This window comes from Leucopleurus acutus, assembly GCF_964270905.1.
Source record: "Leucopleurus acutus genome assembly, chromosome: 1".
Taxonomy (NCBI): Eukaryota; Metazoa; Chordata; class Mammalia; order Artiodactyla; family Delphinidae; genus Leucopleurus; species Leucopleurus acutus.
The window spans coordinates 76,120,472-76,143,418 of record NC_139142.1 but is presented as its reverse complement, the minus strand read 5'-3'; the positions used below and the strand labels follow the sequence as shown (position 1 = coordinate 76,143,418).

At 37.3% G+C, this 22,947-nt stretch overlaps 1 protein-coding gene across 2 annotated transcripts in view; it reads right to left on the bottom strand.

Moving 5' to 3' along the window:
• The window catches only part of SLC12A6 (solute carrier family 12 member 6), an 86,903-nt gene that overhangs the window by 36,057 nt on the left and 27,899 nt on the right, over window positions 1-22,947 (bottom strand). For both annotated transcript variants that reach the window (XM_082852930.1, XM_082852929.1), the window contains exon 2: window positions 6,003-6,047. In XM_082852930.1, coding sequence (XP_082709056.1) covers window positions 6,003-6,047 — 45 coding nt within the window. The remainder of the gene's footprint in view (window positions 1-6,002; window positions 6,048-22,947) is intronic.

Below are 22,947 nucleotides of genomic sequence, written 5' to 3'. Positions count from 1 at the left end.
AGACATTTAATAGTGTTATATCCCAGACTCAACAGCACTTCATCCCTCTCGAGGGTTACAGGAGGAAAGGAGGCCCAGCTTCAGCATACTACTTCCCTGCTGTTCAGTAGCACTATAATATTGTTGTTATAAAAATCTGACTTTATAAACATCCTGCCCCATCCCACTGCCTGCTGGTCTAAGCCACCTCCTCACAGCTCTGACTTCCCTTGCTGCAGCCCCTACACCTCTATGTTTGGGACTTCTCTAGTCTCAGGTTTCAGGTGCAACTACCCTAACTTTCAGACACTTTGGTTCTGGAGGTTTCTGGCCCAACTTCCACTTGCTTGCTTAATTTTGGGGGGTGTGGGGGGGTGGAAGAATGTCCCTGGAGATTTTGCATGCATTTATGAAACCAGTAATCCCCTCCAGATTGTCTTACCCAGGGTCTACTTGTGGTGGTGTTTTGGAATGGGAGGGTCCAACAGAGCTCCTGCTCAATTAGGAAAGGTCAGGGTTTTCTAGGCAAGGAGCAAAGCTCTCAACAGAAAGGCATGGATCAACCAGGTATGAAATCAGCAGTGGTTATACTGAAGGGCATGAATCAGTTCTTGGTCTGAATATCTTGGAAATCACGCTGCTTCTGATGTACAGCCTTCAGAAGTCTGGGTCACTACTATGACCCCAGGAAATCCCAAGTGGAATGGAAATTCTGGTTTCTGAATAGAAAATAACCCTTACTCTGCAAGAACTAAAAACCAAACCCATATCCTAGGGCTGTTTTAGAATTATGCAGAATCCTAAGATTCCTTTGGAGGATACCTACTGAGACTGGCCTCAGTAATGCTTTGAATTAAACAGCCCACCAGGTCACTATTGTGCTTCTTTTTTCTCATTTTACCAACCATATAATGCTGATATTATTGGGAAACTTACTGGTGTTTCACTGTACAATTCAAATGAAACCTGATAGGAGTTCCATTGGCTCTATTGAACATTTCAGATTTCCATTTGTTATGGCATACTTTTTTTGCAAGCTGAAAAAGGGTATACCAAATGTCTTGCTCTTTATAAGAATTTTATTGTTGTGGTGCTATTATTTCTATAATGTTGCTTTTTTTCAATTACCACTTATGCTACAACTTGGGCTTAGCTAAGATAAACCTCAGATTCCTCCCTTAGACTCCTGAGCTTCTCTAATGGCCTTTGTTGGTCTGAGCTAGGCAGAACAAGAGCAGTAAGTGTACTTAATCTCCCTTGGCACAGGTTTGGGTCTGAACTATGTGACTAAGTGAACATGAAAGGTTGTCTCAAATGTTATAAATTATGTTTTTGATTTTTAGTTTGGATCAAAAGCCAAATAAGAGGGCTACCCTGGTGGTGCAGTGGTTAAGAATCCACCCGCCAATGCAGGGGACACAGATTCAAGCCCTGGTCCAGGAAGATCTCACATGCCACGGAGCAGCTAAGCCCGTGCACCACAACTGCTGAGCCTGTGCTCTAGAGCCCATGACCCACAACTACTGAGCCCACACGCCACAACTACTGAAGCCCGCGTGCCTAGAGCCCGTGCTCTGCAACAAGAGAAGCCACCGCAATGAGAAGCCCATGCACCGCAACAAAGAGTAGCCCCCGCTCACTGCAACTAGAGAAAGCCCGCATGCAGCAACGAAGACCCAATGCAACCAAAAATAAATAAATATATATATTTTTTTAAAAAGCCAAATAAGAGGCATGTTACAACTGGTTGCTGTATCTCTCAATTAAGTCTACTGCTTTCTCTTTTTCTTTGCAATTTATTTGTTGAAGAACCTATGTCATGTGTTCAGTAAAGTTTCTGATGGTCTCCATTTTAATGAGCATCCATGTGATGTTGTTTAACATGTTGCTCTGTTTTCTTCTGTTTCCTATAAATTTGTAATTGGGTCTAGAGGCTTAGCCACATTCAGTATTTTTATGGGGGAGGGAGGAAAACACCTTCAAAGTGGTATTTTGATCTTCCATCAGGAGGTACATGTCATCAGGCTGTCTTTCTTTTTGAGATACTAGCAACTGTTGATGATTAATGCCTAGATTCATTAATTTATGAGGGGTTACAAAATGGTGATATTCTGTTATTCTTCCTTAATTTATTAGCTGAAATATTTTTATAAAGAGACATTCCCTCTAATTTACTATTTGGTTACCCACTCGTATAGTTAAAAACAAGATAAATACTTCATTCTTTCCTTTTAGACCGATTCTCAGAATAATAAATTGGTTTACTAGAATACTCCAATGGTGACCAGTATTTTATGAACTCATGAATTTAAATACTGGATATTGTTTCAAATCAAATCCTTTTTCTGCATCTATTAAGATATTTATATGATGTTTTTCCTTCAATATGTTAATATACTAAATTATATAAATTGATTTTTTTAAATTGATTTTTAATGATAAACCAACCATGTATTTTTAGCAGAAACCCAACTGGTCACAGGAGTAATTTTTAAAAATACAGTTGACCCCTGAATAATGCTGGGGGTTAATCGAAGTATAACTTATAGTTGACTCTCCGTATCTGAGGTTCCTTCTCTACATCCGCAGGTTCAACCAACCAGGGACTGTGTAGTACTGTAGGATTTACTATTGAAAAAAATACAAGTATGGGCTTCCCTGGTGGAGCAGTGGTTGAGAGTCCGCCTGCCAATATAGGGTACACGGGTTCGTGCCCAGGTCTGGGAAGATCCCACATGCCGCGGAGCGGCTAGGCCCGTGAGCCATGGCCGCTGAGCCTGCGCGTCCGGAGCCTGTGCTCCGCAACGGGAGAGGCCACAACAGTGAGAGGCCCGCGTACCGCAAAAAAAAAAAAAAACAAGTATAAGAGGACCAGTGAAGTTCAAACCCACATTGTAAGGGTCAACTGTATATTGCTTGATTCAAATTGCAAATATTTCATTTAGGATATTTGTATCTGTGTTCATAAGTAAAATTTGCCTATACTGTTCTCATACTGTCATTGTTAAGTTTTGGTATCAAGGTTATGCAAGTCTCAAACGGAGTTGGGGAGTGTTTACTTGTTTTTCTGTTCCTTGAGAGAAGCTGTAGAAGAGTGAAATGGTTTTTCCTTGAATGTCTGGTAAAAACTGTAAAAATGCCAGGGTCCACTGTTCATTTGCTTGCTTGCTTTCTAAAATGTTTTAAATTGAAAATTATACACACGTACACACATAAGTGTTCATAAATCATAAGCCTACAGCTTAATTCTTTATCCTGACTGAGTTTCACCCTTCTATACATCTCCTCAGCCTGACCCTGAGTTTTGCAAGAGATCTGATGAGTCAATGGGAACAGTAGATACATTAAAATAACTTCACTCTGCTGACAGGAAAAGAAAAGCATTTAGAAGGTTTAAAAGATCCTATTATAAACTCCCTTCAGCAGGCAAGGCAACTGAAGCAGTTTTTCAACTACTGGGCCAAATTATCCTAAATGAGGCTTTTACAGAATCTGGCAAGATTTTAATTCAAGCTACCACAGCTTTTTCTGAGGAACTATAAGATGATTAGAAAATATAACAAAAATTATCTTTCACTCTTTTGCAAACTCCATATTTTTAAAAATAAACCAGTAAGGGGAATTCCCTGGAGTTCCAGTGGTTAGGACTCCTCATGTTCATTGCTGAGGGCACAGGTTCAACCCCTGGTGGGGGAACTAAGATCCCACAAGCAGCGTGGCGTGGCCAAAAATAAATTAATTAATTAAAATAAAAATAAACCAGTAAGGATTTTGAGGCTGTAGTTAAATGTACTTAGGATGGGAGACAGAGGATGACAGTTATTAACAGCATGAGAAAAAAGAAGACTATAATTTGACTTAATGCACCTAGGAGACAGACAGGGTAGCAGGATGAACTTACCTAAACTGGATAAATCCCCAGGTTTATTTAAAATTGAACGCAATTGTAGGTTGCCAAATGAGATTAATGTCTGGAGTAGTCTTTTTGTAAATACTAGGGTTTTTAGCTAATACTGACTGAGAGAATTCTTCACGATCACATACTATTTCTTTTTGCCTACAATTAGTTAATCTACTATCTTTTACTACAAGTGCTTAATTGGAAACAAAACCCAGCTTAGTAACACTGGAACAGTACCAACTCCCCTGACTGTCCATTCATTAACTAAGTCCTTCCCTCCCTCCATTACACACATGTTCCTGCTCAGACGATGAACCACTCTCCAAACATCTCTACCTATCAGGCATGTATCAGAGACAGAAGCAATTTAACAGTTTAGGGGGAAATCTACCAAAATCTTTCGATTAAATCTTAACCATTCCTGGTCCAAATATGAAATTTTTATACAGAGAAGACGAATTTTGAACAGTTTAAATAAACTATCCAATATAAAAATATAAAAAAGAGAATAGTGACAGCCTCAATACCACAAAGCTAAGACCCTGGTGATCACAATTCTAGCTACATGTTCATGTCAAACCATTTACTTAACAAATATTTATTGAGTGCCTAAGGTGTCAGTGTTCCAGCACATAAACTCACTCAAAGGAATGAGAATTAAGACCAGAAACTTAAGTCCTTAACATACAAAGAGCAGAAAAGGAATATCCCAGTTTCTTCAACTAATACTCTGAACCTATAATAAGCAAACAAGTCAAGTACTTTCTCTATTTTGGACTTTTTGATACCTTATATTTCCCACAGCTGCTTTGCATATATTCTAACCGTCAAAAGTTCAACAATGAATAAATCAAAATAAACTTCAAATCAAAAGACAGACACATAAAATAGCTGTTAATATATTTAAAAGTACTTAATTCACTCATAATTAAAGAGGTACAAATAAGAACTAGAGATGCCATTTCCACCTACTAGTTAAAGAAAAAATTTTAAGATTGATAATATCTACTTTTGATGATAGGGACCTGCGTATGCTTCCACATTCTTCATTGGTGGGTATAAGTTGATATATCTTCTTGAAAATATATATACCTTTTGACCAGGGAATCCCACTGTTAGGAATTTATCCTAAAAATATACTGGCAATGAGAATGCAAGGATATATGCACAAGATGTTCATTGCAACATAATCTGTAACAGGAAAACACCTTGAAATAACTTAAATGCTCATGAATAAAATCACAGTGTAGGAATAAATGAAATTCTATTCTACTACAAACAAAGACATGAGGCAAATCTTTATGTACTGATATGGGATGTCCAAGATAAAATATTAAGTGAAAAAAAAGGAAATCACAGAACAGTCTGTATAGTATAACTCCACTGATAGAAAAAGGAAGAAAGATAGTCATAGTATATAATATAAAAATGTGTAATAAAAAATTTCTATAAGAATTCACAAAAAAGTGTCAATAGCAAGTACCTTGGGGGAGTAGAAGTGAGGTCGTGGGGAGAAGACATACTTTAGAAGACCTTTCCTTTTTTTTATATGTACTTTTTGTATTGTCTGAATTCCTCACCAGAGTATGTTTTATTTTTATATTTAAAAAACTCATCAGTTCTGAGATGTGGAATTCTTGTCAAATTACAAGCTTAGTGCAATTTAAATAAATGATACCTAGAAGAAATCAATTCATTTCCATAACTTATTTCACAGATAAGGACTGGAACATCAATTTCTTTGGCTCGCTGAATGTTGTGCTGTTTATGAAGTACTTTCAAGAATGAAAACGAAGGTGATCATAAGGTATTATAGAATATTATATCTTCTTTTCAAAATTATCTGGAGAAAAGAAGCTCTAACTCTTACAGATCTTTTTTTAAGCCATAGACCATGTAAAATTACTTTTTAATGTAACTAAATTGAATCTTCACAATAAACTGCAGAAGTAGATTCCTAAAACTTACCAAGTTGGGAATAGAAACAGCAAGAAAAAAAGGTGAGGAGTGAAAAGTACAAAATGGGTACAGAAAATAGAATTAGAGAAGGGAGTAATGTCTCTTAGTATAAGCAGGAAAAGGGTGACTTTAGAGAGAGTCAGTTCCCACAGGAATACTATACCTAACAGCTGGCTGTGTTCCCCTGTGATGGAGTTCTGACTCGGGTCTGAAAAACAAACAATTGAAAAGAAAAGAAAAATGAATGACCAAAACAAATAATTTCTTAAGAATCAGCAACAAAAGTCAACCAAGGAAATAAGCAAAAAAAAAAAAAGTATGATGCTCAAGAAACATTAACATAAGGATATTAAAAATAGGACTATTATAAAAAATAATTCCACAGCTTCCTCAAAAAATTAAACAACAGAATTACCATGTGACCCATGGTATACACCCAAAAGAATTGCTAACAGGGACTCAGATACTTGTACAACAATGTTTACAGCAGCATTATTCACAATAGTCAAAAGGTGGAAATAATCCAAGTGTCCTCCAAAGATGAATGGATAAACAAAATGTGGTACAGATGGTCTCTGACTTATGATGGTTTGACTTAAGATTTTTCAGTTTTATGATGGTGAAAAAACAATATGCATTCAGCTGAAACCATACTTTGGATTGTGAATATATACACACATATATATGTGTGTGTATATATATATACACACATATATATGTATACACATATATATACACATATATACTTTTTTTTTTTTTGGCTGTGCCGCACAGCATGCGGTATCTCATTTCTCCAACCAGGGATCGAACCCTTGCACCCTGCAGTGGAAGCGCAGTCTTAATCACTGAACCACCAGGGAAGTCCCTGGATTTTGAATTTTGATCTTTTCCTAGGTTAGTGATTTGCAGTACAATACTCTCTTGTGATGCTGGGCAGCGCAGCGAGCCGCAGCTCCCAGTCAGCCACGCAATCAGGAGGATAAACAACCATTACAACCGTTCTGTACCCATACAACCATCCTGTTCTCTAATTTCAGTATTCAATAAGTTACATGAGATATTCAACACTTTGTTATAAAATAGTCTTTGTGTTAGATGATTTTGCTCAACTGTAGGCTAATATAAGTGTTCTGAGCATGTTTAAGGTAGGCTAGACTAAGCTATGAAGTTCAGTAGGTTACGTATAGTAAATGCACTTCGACTTAATATTTTCAATTTAGGAAGGGTTTATCAGGACGTAACCCTACTGTAAGTCGAAGAAGATCTATATATACATACAATGGGATATTATTCAGCCATAAAAAGGAATCAAGTTCAGATACATGCTACAACATGCATAAACCTTGAAAATATCACACTACGGGAAATAAGCCAGAAGCAGAACAAATACTGTATGATTCCATTTATATGAAATATCTAGAAAAGGCAAATGGGCAAACTTATAGAGACAGAAAGTAGGTTAGAGGTTACCAGGGGCTGGGGAGTGTGGGGGGGAAATGGGGAGTGGGATGTTATTGCTTAATAAGTTGTAAAAAAATTTCTCAAATAGAACTGGAGGATATAAAATGGCGAGTCTCATCCATGTGCCCTCAGGAAGACAAAATTGAACTAAGAGGCTGATTTCCCATAAATGCCTGATTTATAGAAACAAAATTTTCTCAGATGATGGGGGGCTGATCTGAGGTTGCCTCCTATCAAACTTGGTAAGTTTCGCCAGAAGCATGAACAAGAGATGGCCCAGGTTGGGTTAGTCTCACAAAGTGGGCTGAAATGAGCTTTATTTGTGTGACTAGACTGATTCTGTCTGCTCAGGAAGTTTTCAAGGCTGGTCTCTGTTTGTTTTTGATTTTAACTGACTCAAACTGAACTCTCCCCTCTTTACATTCCCTGCCCATAAATACAACCTACCCCAAACTTTCACCGGACTCACCTGTAGCTTGCTACAGTTTGCTTGTCCCAAATTGCAATTCCTCTGCTATTCCTGAATAAATTCATCTTTTCCAGCTTGCCTCAGTTTACCTCTTTATTTAGGTCAACAGAGAACAGAGTTTCTGTTTGGGGTGATGAGAAATTTTGGAAATAGTGGTAATGGTTGTACAACATTGTGAATATAATTACTGTCACTGAATTGTGCACTAAAAAGTGGTTAAAATGGCAAATTTTGTGTTATATATATTTTATTACAATACAAAGTTAAACAAATAATCACATAAATTTGGCCAAGCAATATTAGTTCCATAAAGTAGAAGGATGATTCAGGGCCTATGACATGAATTACATTTTGTTTTTAATGACAAAGGAACATGTGGCCAGAGCAGTTGCAAGTCAAGACATAAGTAAAGCATTAATTACTACTAGCAGATATGTTATGATTTGACTTTCAGATAAAATGACTAAACTGGCTTTTATAAATATCTCTTTCTTCAGCAATCTATAATAAAATTAGTGACAATAAACCAAGTTCCTAATCCAAGAGATACTGACAGTCGCCATTTAACGACCAATCACTTGCTTATTTTAAAGGCTTGGAAACCATTAAGGGCTAAATATGGAAAAGACTCTGAGCTGCACTTTCCTCAAAGAGTAAATCTCGGTCTTCCCTGGTGGCGCAGTGGTTAAGAATCTGCCTGCCAATGCAGGGGACACGGTTCAAGCCCTGGTCCGGGAAGATCCCACATGCCACGGAGCCGCTAAGTCCGTGCGCCACAACTACTGAGCCTGTGCTCTACAGCCCGTGAACCACAACTACTGAGCCCGTGTGCCACAACTACTGAAACCCGCACGCCTAGAGCCCGTGTTCCTCAACAAGAGGAACGACCGTAATGAGAAGCCCACGCAATGCAACGAAGAGTAGCCCCCACTCGCCGCAACTAGAGAAAGCCCATGCACAGCAACAAAGACCCAACGCAGCCAAAAATAAATGAATAAATAAATAAATTTTTTAAAAAAGAGTAGCTCTCTTGAGATACTGAGGATTACATCTGGATTCCTTGAATGCGTTTAAGGAATAAAAATAATTTTAGACTGGGGGTCTATGAACAATAGAAAAAAAATTACATTCTCATTTTCACTAACCTCTAATTGAAGTTTAGTATTTTCTCCAAATATGATGTAGGCAACAAATTACATAAAAGTACCGGTGATTTTGTCAACAACAAATATCTGATATTTTCCTATCACATTATAGTTGTTGCATATATCTCATAATATCTTTTAGGTTCCACACTATTTTGAAATTATGGTAGTTATTAGAGGGGCTGCTAGCTTTAAGCAAGTTTAAAGACTGCCAAAGAGGTCCAAAATATAAAAAAGATTAAAAATTACTATTTGAGGGCTTCCCTGGTGGCGCAGTGGTTGAGAGTCCGCCTGCCGATGCAGGGGACACGGGTTCGTGCCCCGGTCCGGGAAGATCCCATATGCCGCAGAGCGGCTGGGACCGTAAGCCATGGCCGCTGAGGCTGCATGTCCGGAGCCTGTGCTCCGCAAAGGGAGAGGCCACAACAGTGAGAGGCCCGCGTACCACAAAAAAAAATAAAATAAAATAAAATAAAAAATTACTATTTGAAACAAAATTCAAATAACATTTTCCGTGATGTTTCTAAATATAAAATATATAAATATATATAATTAAATCTAACACTTTAAGCATCCCAGACAGAAAGAACCAATCAGAATACTAAACAAATTCTGATTTCTGATGTATATAGTCTATATTATAGTGGAAGAAATAAGGTAAAAACCTGATTCCTATAACTAAAGTTTTAAATGCTATGTGAACATTTAATGATATATTTTTAGAAGATTTTCTTCATCTTAATTTGGTTTTAAAAAAGAGAAATTCCAAATTTTTAAAGATATTTTTGCCAATATACTAGGAAAGTGAATTCCCAGTTTTTAATTTAAACTAGTTTTATTTCCTATCTAAATAAAGAATATAGGTTGTTCTTGTACATAAGATAAAAGTAGGACTAACAGTTCTATAGCATGTTAATGTATTAGATCGCTCTCTCTCTCTCTCTCTCTCTCTCCCCGCCCCCTCATGTAGGGGGAAAATTGGGCCCTATCATTATAGAGAAACAGGTACATAATAACATGAAAGGAAGAGCACAGAAAGAATCATATAATTTCAGAACCAGAAGAAACTTGGTCACCATCTAGATCTACTCCAGTGATTCCAAAGGCAAAGTTGCAGAAGAGTTATCAGCATCATCTATTCTCCCTAAAACTATACCCTTCTCAAGATTCTGATTCCCAGATACTGCCACTAATGGGGATGCCTTTATCTCTCAGGTGTGCTTTCAGAACAAAGTTGAGAACCTTGGATTTTAACATCTAAAGTTGAGAAGAATGCTTGGGTTAATGAGTGACCAAAGACATATCACACTACTGACAAAAGAGAAAGGTTGGAGATAGAGTCTTCATGTTTGAGAACCTATGTTCGTGTTTCTCAATACTCTGTAATTCTAATTTTTCTTGCTCTAAAATACAATAGCCTAAAACAAGTTATCTGGAATTGCCAGGGAATGTATCAATGAAAAATAATAGAAAAACATCTCAGATAACTCAGACAGAATAGGTATGATTTTAGAGGGGGGTATATAAATGACTATTTTTCTTAAAAAGAATTACCATCTTCTTTTTTTCTTTCTTTTAATAACTTTTTCAGGGCTATTGTTTTTTTAAAATTTTTGTTTATTTATTTTTGGCTGCATTGGGTCTTCATCACTGCGCGAGGGCTTTTCTCTAGTTGCGGCGCGCGGGCTTCTCATTGCGGTGGCTTCTCTTGTTGCAGAGCACAGGCTCTAGGAGCATGGGCTTCAGTAGTCATGGCATGCGGGCTCAGTAGTTGTGGCTCACAGGCTCCAGAGCACAAGCTCAGTAGTTGTGGCACATGGGCTTACTCTGTGGCATGTGGGATCTTCCCGGACCAGGGTTCGAACCCATGTCCCCTGCATTGGCAGGCAGATTCTTAACCACTGCGCCACCACGGAAGCCCAGAATTACCACCTTTTTACTGTATATTTCCTTGCCTTCTGAGCTGTGCATACATGATGTATGTGCATTTTCTAGTCAAGCCAGGACTCTTCCTTGAACACCCTTCTATACAGTCAGTCCTCTGTTTCCGGGGAAGTGGAACCCATGGATTTGGAGGGCCTACCGTACTACGCCATTTTATATAAGGGATTTGAGCATCTGCGGATTTTGGTATTCAAGGGTGGGGGGTGGTCCTGGAACCAAACCCACCTGGATTCCGAGGGGCGACTGTATTTGAGATGAGTAGAAATAAGTCTACTGTATAGTTCCTCACAAGTTTTTTCATTTATTATAATTAAAGGAACGCAGGGCAATCTTTACCTGATACTTATTTGGTTATATGAAGACTAACCTCAAGGACCTGCAAATAAATGCTTCATTAATACATGTAAAAGCTGAAACAAGGGCAAATTTAAGCTCATGAACCCACCAGGATAAAACTAGCCATGCCTGTAAAAAAATCACAATTGGTAAATGGGTTTAAGTTGAAGGGCGTTTCTGGGCCTCGATCCAAATTGTGTATTCAACATGATAACAGTGCTCTGAGATGTGTCTGGGCACCTCCCTATCGTCCTATGTTTGAACTCTCCCATTTAACATTTTTCCTGCCTGTGTCACTAATGAGGGCACACCCAAGTTTGCCCAATACTGGGTGTTGTCCTAAATATTACTCAAAAGGATACTTGTTTTAACCAAATTACTTCCTGTAATGGGAACAATGGGCCAATAATGTGACTATTTTAACCCTTTGATGGCCTTCCTAAATTAAGCCACTCCTAGGTCATAATACAACCAGATTATATACAAAAGCCTGTGATACTCTACAGGCAAAATGGTAGTTCAAATTAAAAATAGAAACATATACCTTTTCACAACAGGTAAATGCCATCAGAAAAATGAACTGAAACTATTTCCTCGTAACAGTAATGATATGGTAGTTTTACAAAATGGGCACTTGCTCAATATATTTAGTTTATTCTGGGCAAATGGTAAAGAACGGAGATTTTATTTAATTTCTTGCCATGTGCCTTGGAGCACAGAGAGAAAAAAATGATTGTGGGTGGTATTCACTTGCAAAACTGCCTCTATAAATAGTTTTTCTGAAGAGCCTTATTATCTCCCTTAGTTTCCCCATAGCAATAGTCTTTTTCTGAATTTCCTTTGATAATCGCTTCATCTACTACTCTTGGCAGAGAATTTGAAGCAAATAAAGTTAGCCTATATCTTGCATCTAAAACTCAGTGTAAAAGGTTTAAGTCTTCATTAAAGATAGATCAGTAATTTCATTAAAATAATGCAATCAATAGTGGAAACTGTTGCCTAAACATTTAGAAAAAGAAGTAGGCATGACCAAGGGCATATACATCAGGACAATTAGCTTATTATGCTACTGTCTATATTATCTAGACATACCACAGAAACTATTTAAAGATACCAGGTCTTCCCTGGTGGTGCAGTGGTTAAGAATCCACCTGCCAATGCAGGGGACACGGGTTTGAGCCCTGGTCCGGAAAGATCCCACATGCTGTGGAGCAAATAAGCCGGTGCGCCAAGACTACTAAGCCTGCGCTCTAGAGCCTGCGAGCCACAACTAGAGAAAGCCCGCATGCAGCAACGAAGAACCAACACAACCAATAAATAAATAAATAAATAAAATTTTAAAAGAAAGAAATAAAGATACCAAATACCTGAAATCACCAGTCTTAACACATTTCTAATTTTCTGGACTCCAACTTTTAAAAAAAACCAAAGCAGCATCATCATAAGAAGCCACTGTGACTTGGAATTAGGCAAAGATGATTAAAGATGGAATGAAAGACAATTACTCTAACATTCACATTTATTAGATTCTGCCTCTCTATTATGAGTAGGTTTTAATTTTGGTGGGAAACTTAAGAGGGAAAACAAGTTGAAATAAGGTAAAATCGGAAAAGCTTATCCTCTTTACATAGATTTTGAACTGACTGCAATGAGACTAGACAGACCTAAGAAAATTTACATGTGAGTAGCTGGGTTTAAGTAAATAGATATGGGTGAAAAAAAAATCAGGCAATTTGAGGCAAAGTAATTAAGCAATAAGAAGGAAATGTAAAGCACTGCATACAAAAAGTTATTAAATCATTAGTTATTTATGCTTCAAGCCTACGCCATAAAGGAAAGTCAAAAGATCCTTATTTGAACTTTTAATAGGAATATAATTTTTAAAAGGTATTTAGAAGTATCTGTCAAAAAAAGATAGTTTCTGCTGGAATTTATAGTTTAGTCCAAACTATCTGCCATGTAAATGATTTGTGTAGACAGCTAACCATGGAGAGAATAAGCAGGGGTAGCAGCACTGAACCATGGACTGTACTTCATGTATGGTGCATATTCCTTATTATTAATAGGGGTTTGGGGAGAAAATGATTTGGAGCAGGAATGTTAAATAAATTTGGCAAATCTATTTAATAGTCAAGTAGATTTCTATGTTTAATTTCTCAGACCCTCCAATATGCTAAAGGCTACCTATCTCCAAAGAAGAATATAATATTCATCATTCCTAAATATATCAGAAGAGATACCCTGCTTTTCATCAAAAATCTTGTGTAATTAGTGTTCTATGGTATACACTTTGGGAAATGTTCAACTAATTCATATCAATATACTAAGGTTAAAAGAGAACTCCCGGGCTTCCCTGGTGGCGCAGTGGTTGAGAGTCCGCCTCCCGATGCAGGGGACATGGGTTCGTGCCCTGGTCCGAGAAGATCCCACATGCGGTGGAGCGGCTGGGCCCGTGAACCATGGCCACTGAGCCTGCGCGTCCGGAGCCTGTGCTCCTCAACGGGAGAGGCCACAACAGTGAGAGGCCCACGTACCGCCAAAAAAAAAAAAAAAAAAAAAATAGAACTCCCTGAACCATCACTCCCATTTACTCATTCATTCACTCCGTAATACTCCCATTAAATCAGTATTTTCCAGATTTGCCTAGTTAAAAGAATCATCTAGAATATTTGTTAAACTACAAATCCCTGGGTCACATAACTAACCCTAATGACTTGATCTCATGGGAGGAGGCTGAGATTCTGCAGATTTATGAAGGGCCCCAGATGACTATTAGAAAGCTTCATTCATTCATTCAACCATCCATCAGTTCAAATATTTGAGTGATTAATAAGTCCCAGGCATTGTTCTATGTGCTAGGGATAGAGCAGTAAGTAAAAAAAGACAAATGTCCTATTCTCACGCAGATATGGGAAGATAAAGTATAAAAGAAAATTAAAATGAACTTATTTACAAAACAGAAATAGAGTCACAGATGTAGAAAACAAACTTACGGTTACCAAGTGGGAAAGCGGGGGAGGGATAAATTGGGGGCTTGGGATTGACATAGACACACTACTATATATAAAATAAATAACTAATAAGAACCTACTGTATAGCACAGGTAACTCTACTCAATACTCTGCAATGACCTGTATGGGAAAAGAATCCAAAAAAGAGTGGGTATATGTATACATATAACTGATTCAATTTGCTGTACACCTGCAACTAACAACATTTCAATCAACTATACGCCAATAAAAATTAATTTTAGAAAAAGAATAAAAGGAAATTAATAATCAAGATTATTTTCTTCATAACACTAGTCCAAAATTAAGGAGAGTGAATGGAGAGGCTATTTTGTTTATTTATTTTTTTCTTTTTGGAAAGGCTATTTTGGATTGGGTACACAGGGAAGATCTTTCTGACGAGGTAACCTTTAAGATGAGACTTGTATATAAAGGAGACAAACATGTGAGGATCTCGACAGAGACTGATCAGGGCATAAGAGTAGCTACACAAAGGCCCTAGAATGGGAATAAGCTTGGCGTGTTTGGGAAACATTAACATGGCTAAAACACAGTGAGTAGGAAAGCGGTTTTAAAAAAAAAGAAAGAAAGAAAGGTTAGCAAATTAGGTAACAGATACATCTTGCAGTATTGCAGACCATGGTAAAGAGTGTGAAGTTTATCCTAAAAATGATATGAAATAGTTGGAAGGTTTTCAAAAGCAGTATGATAGGTCTGATTAACCTTTTAGAAGATGGAGACTGTTGGCTGAAGAGTGGATTGTGGAGGGAGCGAGAGCAGAAATGGGGGAAACAAGCATGAGTCTACTGCAGAAATCTTAGAAAGATATGATCATGACTGTAGTGAAGATGGTGAAAGCTGAGAGGTTGATGATATCTTCTGGAACGAGAGCTCATGAGTTAGTCTTCGAAGCTAATATCCATTTTACTTTAAAATTTGTAGTTCTTTTCATTTTTTTACTCAATAAATATTTTTTGAGCACCTTCTACATTTGAAACACTGTTCTAATTACTAGAAATGTAGTAACAATATCCCTGCCATCAAAGAACTTACATGCTAGTGGGGAAGAGACAAAAATAAACAAACAACATATGTGTTAAGAGTAATAAGAGTTATAAAACAGAAAAAGAAAAGCAGAGTAAGAAGACAGAGGATTAGTGGGGGCATGGTTTGTGTGCCTATTTATAGTTTAGACACCGAATCTAAAAAAGATCTCTCAGCTCATGTGATAATTTGACCAGAAACTTGAAGTGAGGCCTCTAGCCATACAAATATCTGTAGGAAGAACATTGCGGGTAGAGGGAACAGTTAGTGCAAAGACCCTGGGGCAGGTACATGTTGGCCTGTTCAATAAACAGCAAGGAAGCTAAGTTACCAAACAGAAGAGCAAGATAAAAGTGATAAGATGTGGGATAAGAGATGAATGTGTGTGTTGGCGGAGGGGCACAGATCATATGGGGCCTTGTAGGACATAGTAGGGACTTACCATTTTCCTTTGAGTGAGCTAAAAAGCCACTGGAAGGTTTTGATGTATGTTTTAATATGACCACTCTAGCTGCTGTCTGGAGAATAGATTGCAGGAGGCAAGTGAGGAGGTAGAAAATAGTTAGAAGGCTTTCACAATGGTACCATGGATCAACTCAGTGGTAGTGGAGGTGCTGAGAAGTGATTAGATGCTGAGTATGTTTCAATGGAAGGATTCACAAGATTAGTATGCTGATGGATTGGATATGGGGTAGAGGAGAAAGATAGGAGTCAAAGTTTTTTCCAAAGCAATTAGATGAACAGAGATGCCATTTTCTGAGCTGTGGAAGACTGGGAGAAGAGCAGTGCTGGTGAGGAGGAATGCAGGTGGTGAAAGGAGGTCCTCTGTGATAGCTGTGCAGCTGTTCCGGAGAAAACACGAGGCATAAAGAAAAGACAACACAGGATTTGGAAGCAGATAAAGCTCAGGTGAGATCCCAGCTCTACCACATGTTATTCACGTAACTCTGGGAAAATGATATAATTTCTTAGCCTTAATTTACTATCTATGCAACAGGAATAAAACTACACCACAGAAAATTACTGTGAGGATTAGAGACGGTAGATACGCATTAAATTCTAACTATAAAGATAACTGAGATGAGCCATGGAATGATCCTCAAGAGAAATAATAAAAATTGTAATGCTGCAAATAATCATGGTAAAAATCAGAATTTAGGTAGCTGGAGGTATTTCTTGGAACTTTAAACATTTTGCAATTGTACAATAGTACTGAGGAAAATATAGAAGTAATGCGGGTGAACCCTTGGGTTCACTGGCTTAAAATTGTATGGGCACATGGTATTAATCGTTTGATTCACCCAACTTATTTCAAAATTTGATACATTTATAGTTGGACTAAATATGCATTAACACATGATTTGAGATTTTTAGATAAGTACAATAGTAATTATCCAAGAGTGCCTGTACTACATTCCCCATACAAGTTTATTAATGACATCAACTCAAACAATAATAATTTAATTCAGTAAGTTTTAAAGATACCTAAAACTGTTAGATACTGTGAGGAATAAAAGAATGAGTATATTTCCTGACATTAAGACGCTCATAATCTGGTGGAAGAGTCAAATTCAACATAAAAAACTATGAAAGAGGGACTTCCCTGGTGGCACAGTGGTTAAGAATCTGCCTGCCAATGCAGGGCACATGGGTTCGATCCCTAGTCCAAGAAGATCCCACATGCCGTAGAGCAACTAAGCCTGCGCACCACAACTACTGAGCCTGCACTCAAGAGCCTCTGAGCCACAACTACTGAGCCCTCATGCCACAACTACTGAAGCCTGCACACGTAGAGTCTGCACTCCGTAACAAGAGAAGCCACCGCCATGAGAAGCCCGCGCACTGCAACGAAGAGTAGCCCCCACTCGCCACAACTAGAGAAAGCCCGTGTGCAGCAAGGAAGACCCAACACAGCTAAAAATAAATTAATTAATTAAATAAAAATACTATAAAAGAACCCCTCCCCCACTCTGGGCATGAGAAAGTAAAGAGAAGCCCATGCAGTTATGTACAGAGTCAGGGCTGAAAGGGTAGAGATATTAGGAAGAGATAAAGATCACCTACCTAGGATGGTAAATATGGTTCCATTTTTACTATTTGAAAACATTTAGTAACCACACTATTTCACTTTCGTTATTTTTATATTTTGATTACTTCTGTAAGAATACAAGCATTCATAAATATTTATCATAATTTTACACTAAAAATTTATTAAAATCATTTGTTCTAAACATCTTGGCAGGTTTTTTTTGTTTGTTTGTTTTGTGATACGCGGGCCTCTCACTGTTGTGGCCTCTCCCGTTGCAGAGCACAGGCTCCAGACGCACAGGCTCAGCGGCCATGTGGGATCTTCCCAGACCTGGGCACGAACCCGTGTCCCCTGCATCAGCAGGCGGACTCTCAACCACTGCGCCACCAAGGAAGCCCTCTTGGTAAGTTTTTATAACTGTGATTTTAGATTATCAGGACGTGATTCCACCTTCTCCCTACACCCCTACCATTAACCCTGTTACCTGGGAGTTGAAGCAGTTTATCAAATAGAATTTTCTTATGTCTGTTCTAGAATATCTGTAACATCTCTTCAAAACTGAATGATCTCTTTTTTAACAGGCTCAGAGCCTCTGCTTGGCAACAGTATCTAGCAAGATTAAAATCATTTATATTACATCTATTTTTAGTTTATATTTTATTTATAGAGTGGCAAGCACTGCTGGTATTTCATTTGGTGACAAAGTTTCTTATATAAAGGAAAGCAGAAAAGCACTAACAGTGTAGGGAAAAAAAGAATGCAAAAATGATACATAAAAATGGAAAGATTATAAAGATAGTCTCTAAGTGGCTCAATTTAGGGAAATTTTCCTACTATCATCATACCAAACCTGTACAACAACCTTGTGAGGAAGAATTATTCCCGTGTTCCAGAAGAAACTAGCTCAGAAAAGGGAAATGATTTGCCCAAGGTGGTAGAGCTGATAACCTGTGGTATTGCCTTTAGTGCTGCAAGGGTCCAAAGGAGAAGAGTAACATGGACTGAGACAGTAGGAGCTTTAAGTAAAACTTTTAAAAACCTTAAAAATCATGGAGAACTCAAAATCATAAGAGAGGAATAAACACGGCACATGTCTGGGATCGTCTTGGAAGGGTTGGGTCCTATCAGGAAAAGTCTTGACATCTAAGGGAGATGAAAAACAACTAAAATTCTCTGTGTGGAAGTCTAAAAATAAAAGTGGTATTTTAGGTAAGAAAATAAGAGTGTAATATGCAAATGAAATGAATTCCAGATTTATCAGAGATCAGCAGGCATGATCATTGCTAGGCCACTGTAGTTTTTCCATGTGCTAACACGCATCTCTAGCATGGTCTGTCTCTAGGTGGTTGTTATTATTAGTATTAGTTCAACCAATACTCTGAAAGCCTACTCTATGTCAGGTGCTGTGCTAGGCACTACAGATACCAAAAGAGTAACCCTTTGTTCTCAAGAATTTCGAGAGGAAATATGTAAATAATTATGAAAATAAAAATAATTGTTATAGTATAGGTACAAATACTGTGGGAATCAAAAAGGAAGTTAAACAAAATAAAGTGGTGATCAGGGATGATGTCAAGGGGATAACTGAGCTAAATCTTGAAGGATGGGTAGTTTATCAGAAAGCAGAATGGGTGAGAGAAAATGGACAAGGGGAGACGTTCTAGTCAGAGGGATTGACAATGAGGACATAGCTAATTGAGAAGTTCTGGAGATAACATAGGAAATATACACATAATAATATACCTGTATACAATATTAGGTATATATTATACCTAATATATAATAGTATATAATGTTATATTAGTCTATAATACCATACATATAAATAAATGTATTGTACCTAACATATAATATATACCTAATTGATAGGAAAGGAGATTTTTTAAATTGATTTAAAAAGTGGGTAAGATAAGAAGCAGAACCAGTCAGCATATATGCTTCCAACTTTTGATTCTTCCCCTTTCTCATTCATCAAATCCAGTCAATTGTGGCTTCCACACCAACTCTTCTTTCCATTAGCCTGCCACCATTTAGAGTCTCATTCTTCACACCTTGGACCATTAAAATAGTCAATTATTCTCCCTGTCACCGATTCTCCTATCGTCAAACAATCCTGCATTTTCCTCCCTATTAATTCTGCCTTTATCAGGTTGCTTTATTGTTTTAAAAATAAACACTTTCAAAGATCTCCAAGTTAAAATGCCAGGAGTGCCCAACCATTTTGTGAAGAGACGATCATTCTCACTTCTTGTTTATATATATCGTGACATCATGTGTGGGGTACTGATTCAAGTCCCTCCACGGAAAGGAAAGTGTTGCCTTTGCAGGCTCTGTCTCCGCTCCTACTGTCAGTTTTCAGGCTGGGAGTAGTAGTGGTAATGGTGGTGGTAGCAGAGGCTAATGGCTTAAACAGCCATAAATAGATCCCGGTTTACTTGTTTGAATCCCTTGGCTTATAGGATGAACTCCAAAAACCTAATCCTGGCTTTCAAGTCCCTTTATAATCTAGCACTAGTTTACTCCTCTCTAACCTTATCATTTGCTGTTTTTAGTCATGAACTCTCTGCTCCACACTCTCTGGAATGCTTTGAGCCTTGATTCTAGACGCATGCATTTTTGTTTGTATCACTTTTTCATTGAAAATTTCCCTCTCTTTTGTCTCCACTTACCTGACTGCTATATCTTTCAAAGGCTCAATTCAAATGCTTCTTCTTCCTTAGGGTATATACTGCCTTGTATTGTCTTTCAATTAACAAACCTATTAATTCAACAAATAAGTTTTGTTAAAACTCTTCTAAAATATATGGGAGTAAATCCACTGGAAGTTGAAGAGCTCATGTGAAATGAACATGATTGTGATTTTAATGCAGTCTATAAACACTTGGAAGATAGCAAGAATAATAGCAAAAAGCAGATTTAATGAAGCTCACAGTATAAAGATAAAGACAGTTTCTTAGACCAAATCCACAAACTGATTAGCCAAGAAAAGTATAAATGACAGAAGAGGGTTAAAAATCATAGAAAAACCTCACCACGAAGTACAAAGAGGAAAAGATTGTTTGGGGATTGTTGCAAACATTCAAGAGATCGTTGATACCTCACATCCTTCTTTGGCTTTATGGATGATCCAAATTATTTTTCACGCCCTGTAGACAAACATATTTCATGTTTTCTTCATTTTACAATAAAAGATGGTTTTGGAAGAATAAGGCCTGACCATATAGACTACCTCCTTAACAAAAAGGGAAGGGAATTGACCCAAACATTCAAATTCTAAAGAGCTACAGAGCTAAGGAATTAAGAAGCTGAAGCTTTGCATTATGGGGACTAAGAGGATATGGTAAACATTTCTGATATTTTAAGAGTCTTTATTGATTTTATGTCATTGGTAAAAGGACAACTGCTTAATGCAAGCTGAATTTAACATTTTCTAGATTTTCAAACATACAGAGAAATTAAAATAGAAACTACTGTACATGCTGCAATTTAAAAAGTCTGTTTCTAGTGTGTATGTATGTGAATATACACATGAACACATACATATATGTGTTTTGATTAGTAAATGTGTAATGATCTTCTATCATTTAAAAAATATATATAAATATGGAATCTTACAGTATGTAACCTTTTATTTTGAGACTGGCTGCTTTCATTCAGCATAAGGCCTTGGAGATTCATGCAAGTTGTTTCATGTACCAGTACTTAGTCCCTTTATTTAAAAACATTTTATTGAGATACACTTTACATACCATATAATTCACCAACTTAGTGTTCAATTCAATGTTTCTTAATATATTCACATTGTTGTGCAACTATCACCACAATCTAATTTTACATTTTAGTTCCCCTGTCCCCTTCCAAGAATGCCTGTACCCATTAGCAGTCAATCTCCATTTCACTCCCACCTTGCCCAGTCCACAGCAACCACGAATCTACTTTTTTTGTCTCCATAAATTTGCCTATTCTGGACATTTCATATAAATGAAATCATATGTGGTCTTTTGTGACTGGCTTCTTTCATTTTGCATAACATTTTCAAGGTTCTTCTATATAGTAGCAATGCATCTGTATTTCATTTGTTTTTACTGCCAGATAATACCCCATTATATGGATATACCACATTTTATTTATCTATTTATCACTTAGTGGACATTTGGGTTGTTTCTTTCATTGGGGCTATCATGGATAATGCTGCAAGGAACATTCCTGTACTATTTCTTGTGTGGACATATTCTCATTTTGAGTATATACCTAGAAGTGGAACTGCAAGATCATATGGTAACTCTATATTTAACTTCTTGAAGGACTGCCAAACTGTTTTTCAAAGTGGTTGCACCATTTTATGTTCCCACCTAAGTATATAAGGGTCTCAATTTTTCCACATCCTTGTCAACACTTTTTATTGTCCATTTTTTTTATCAGAACCATCCTAGTGGATGTGAAGTGGCACCTCATTGTGGTTTTGATGTGCATTTCCCTGATGACTAATGTGCTTAAATGTGCTTACTGGCACTTTTTCCTCTCATCCCCATTTGGAAAGCTCTTACCTCTTTTTCTCCCACAATTTTGAGGTTTTGCTTTGACTTATTTAGTACTTTTACATCATAAATATTATTGAATTGTTCCCTGAAGTATGTCCCTTTTAATTAGAGTCCTTACTTAGCATTCATATAACATTCCCAAAGAGTCTGTCATTTTCCACTTTTTCTATCCCTTTCATTTTTATTTGGTTAAAAACCTTTCTTAAATATTCTCAGAGAGGTTAAGCGGGTAATACACTCTCTAAAGTTACATTTATGATATAGTTCCCCCTTGTAGAGGGGATGATATCTTCACTGGAAATAGGGATTTCTGATTATAGCCTTTTTCTCTTGGTAATCTGTGGATACTCTTCCACTGTCTCCTAATTCCCAGTGTTGTGGATTAGAATTCTGATGTGAGCCTTATACTTTATAGGTATACCATGTTCTGTCTGGAAGCCTCCAAAATGAATCCCTGGACTTCAAAAACTTTACCAGGATAAGCCTAGGTGTGTTTTTTCCAACACTGAGGTCTTTCCTGGAACATCAATCTGCATAATGAACTCTGTTTTTTAGCTCAGGAAAAATTTATTTATTTATTTAATTACTGCTTCTCTTCCATTTGTTCCTTTTTCTGTAAATTATATTAGCCACGTTAGGTGTCCTGAATCTATTCTCCAAGTCTCTTACTTTTTTTCAATCTATTTGTATTTTTGGCTCTGGGCTTCGACTCTTCCAGGCCATTAAATGATCATATTCATTCCTTTATTCAATAATTATGTACTGGGTGCTTACCATGTGCAAGACTGTGTTCTAGACATTGGGCATTGACAAAAGGTCAGCAGGTATACAAGAGAAAATATTCCTGCTCTTATTGTGCTTACATTTTAGTGGAGATTTTTTTTTTTCAGTGTATGTGCATGGATTGAAAGTCAGGTGGTAATAAGTATTTAGATGGGAAATCATGCTTTTGCTCCATAATTTTTTTTTGTACTTCACTTGAACTTCCTTAAGTGCTCCTATTGTTTATTATTTTCATATTCAAGTTACTGTCTCCTCTGGCATTTCTATTTAGTTGGTCTACTGCATTGTTTAAGTGCTTTTTCTCTTTCTGGTTGCCTGGCTTCCCCAGATGACTACTTTTTCTTTGTT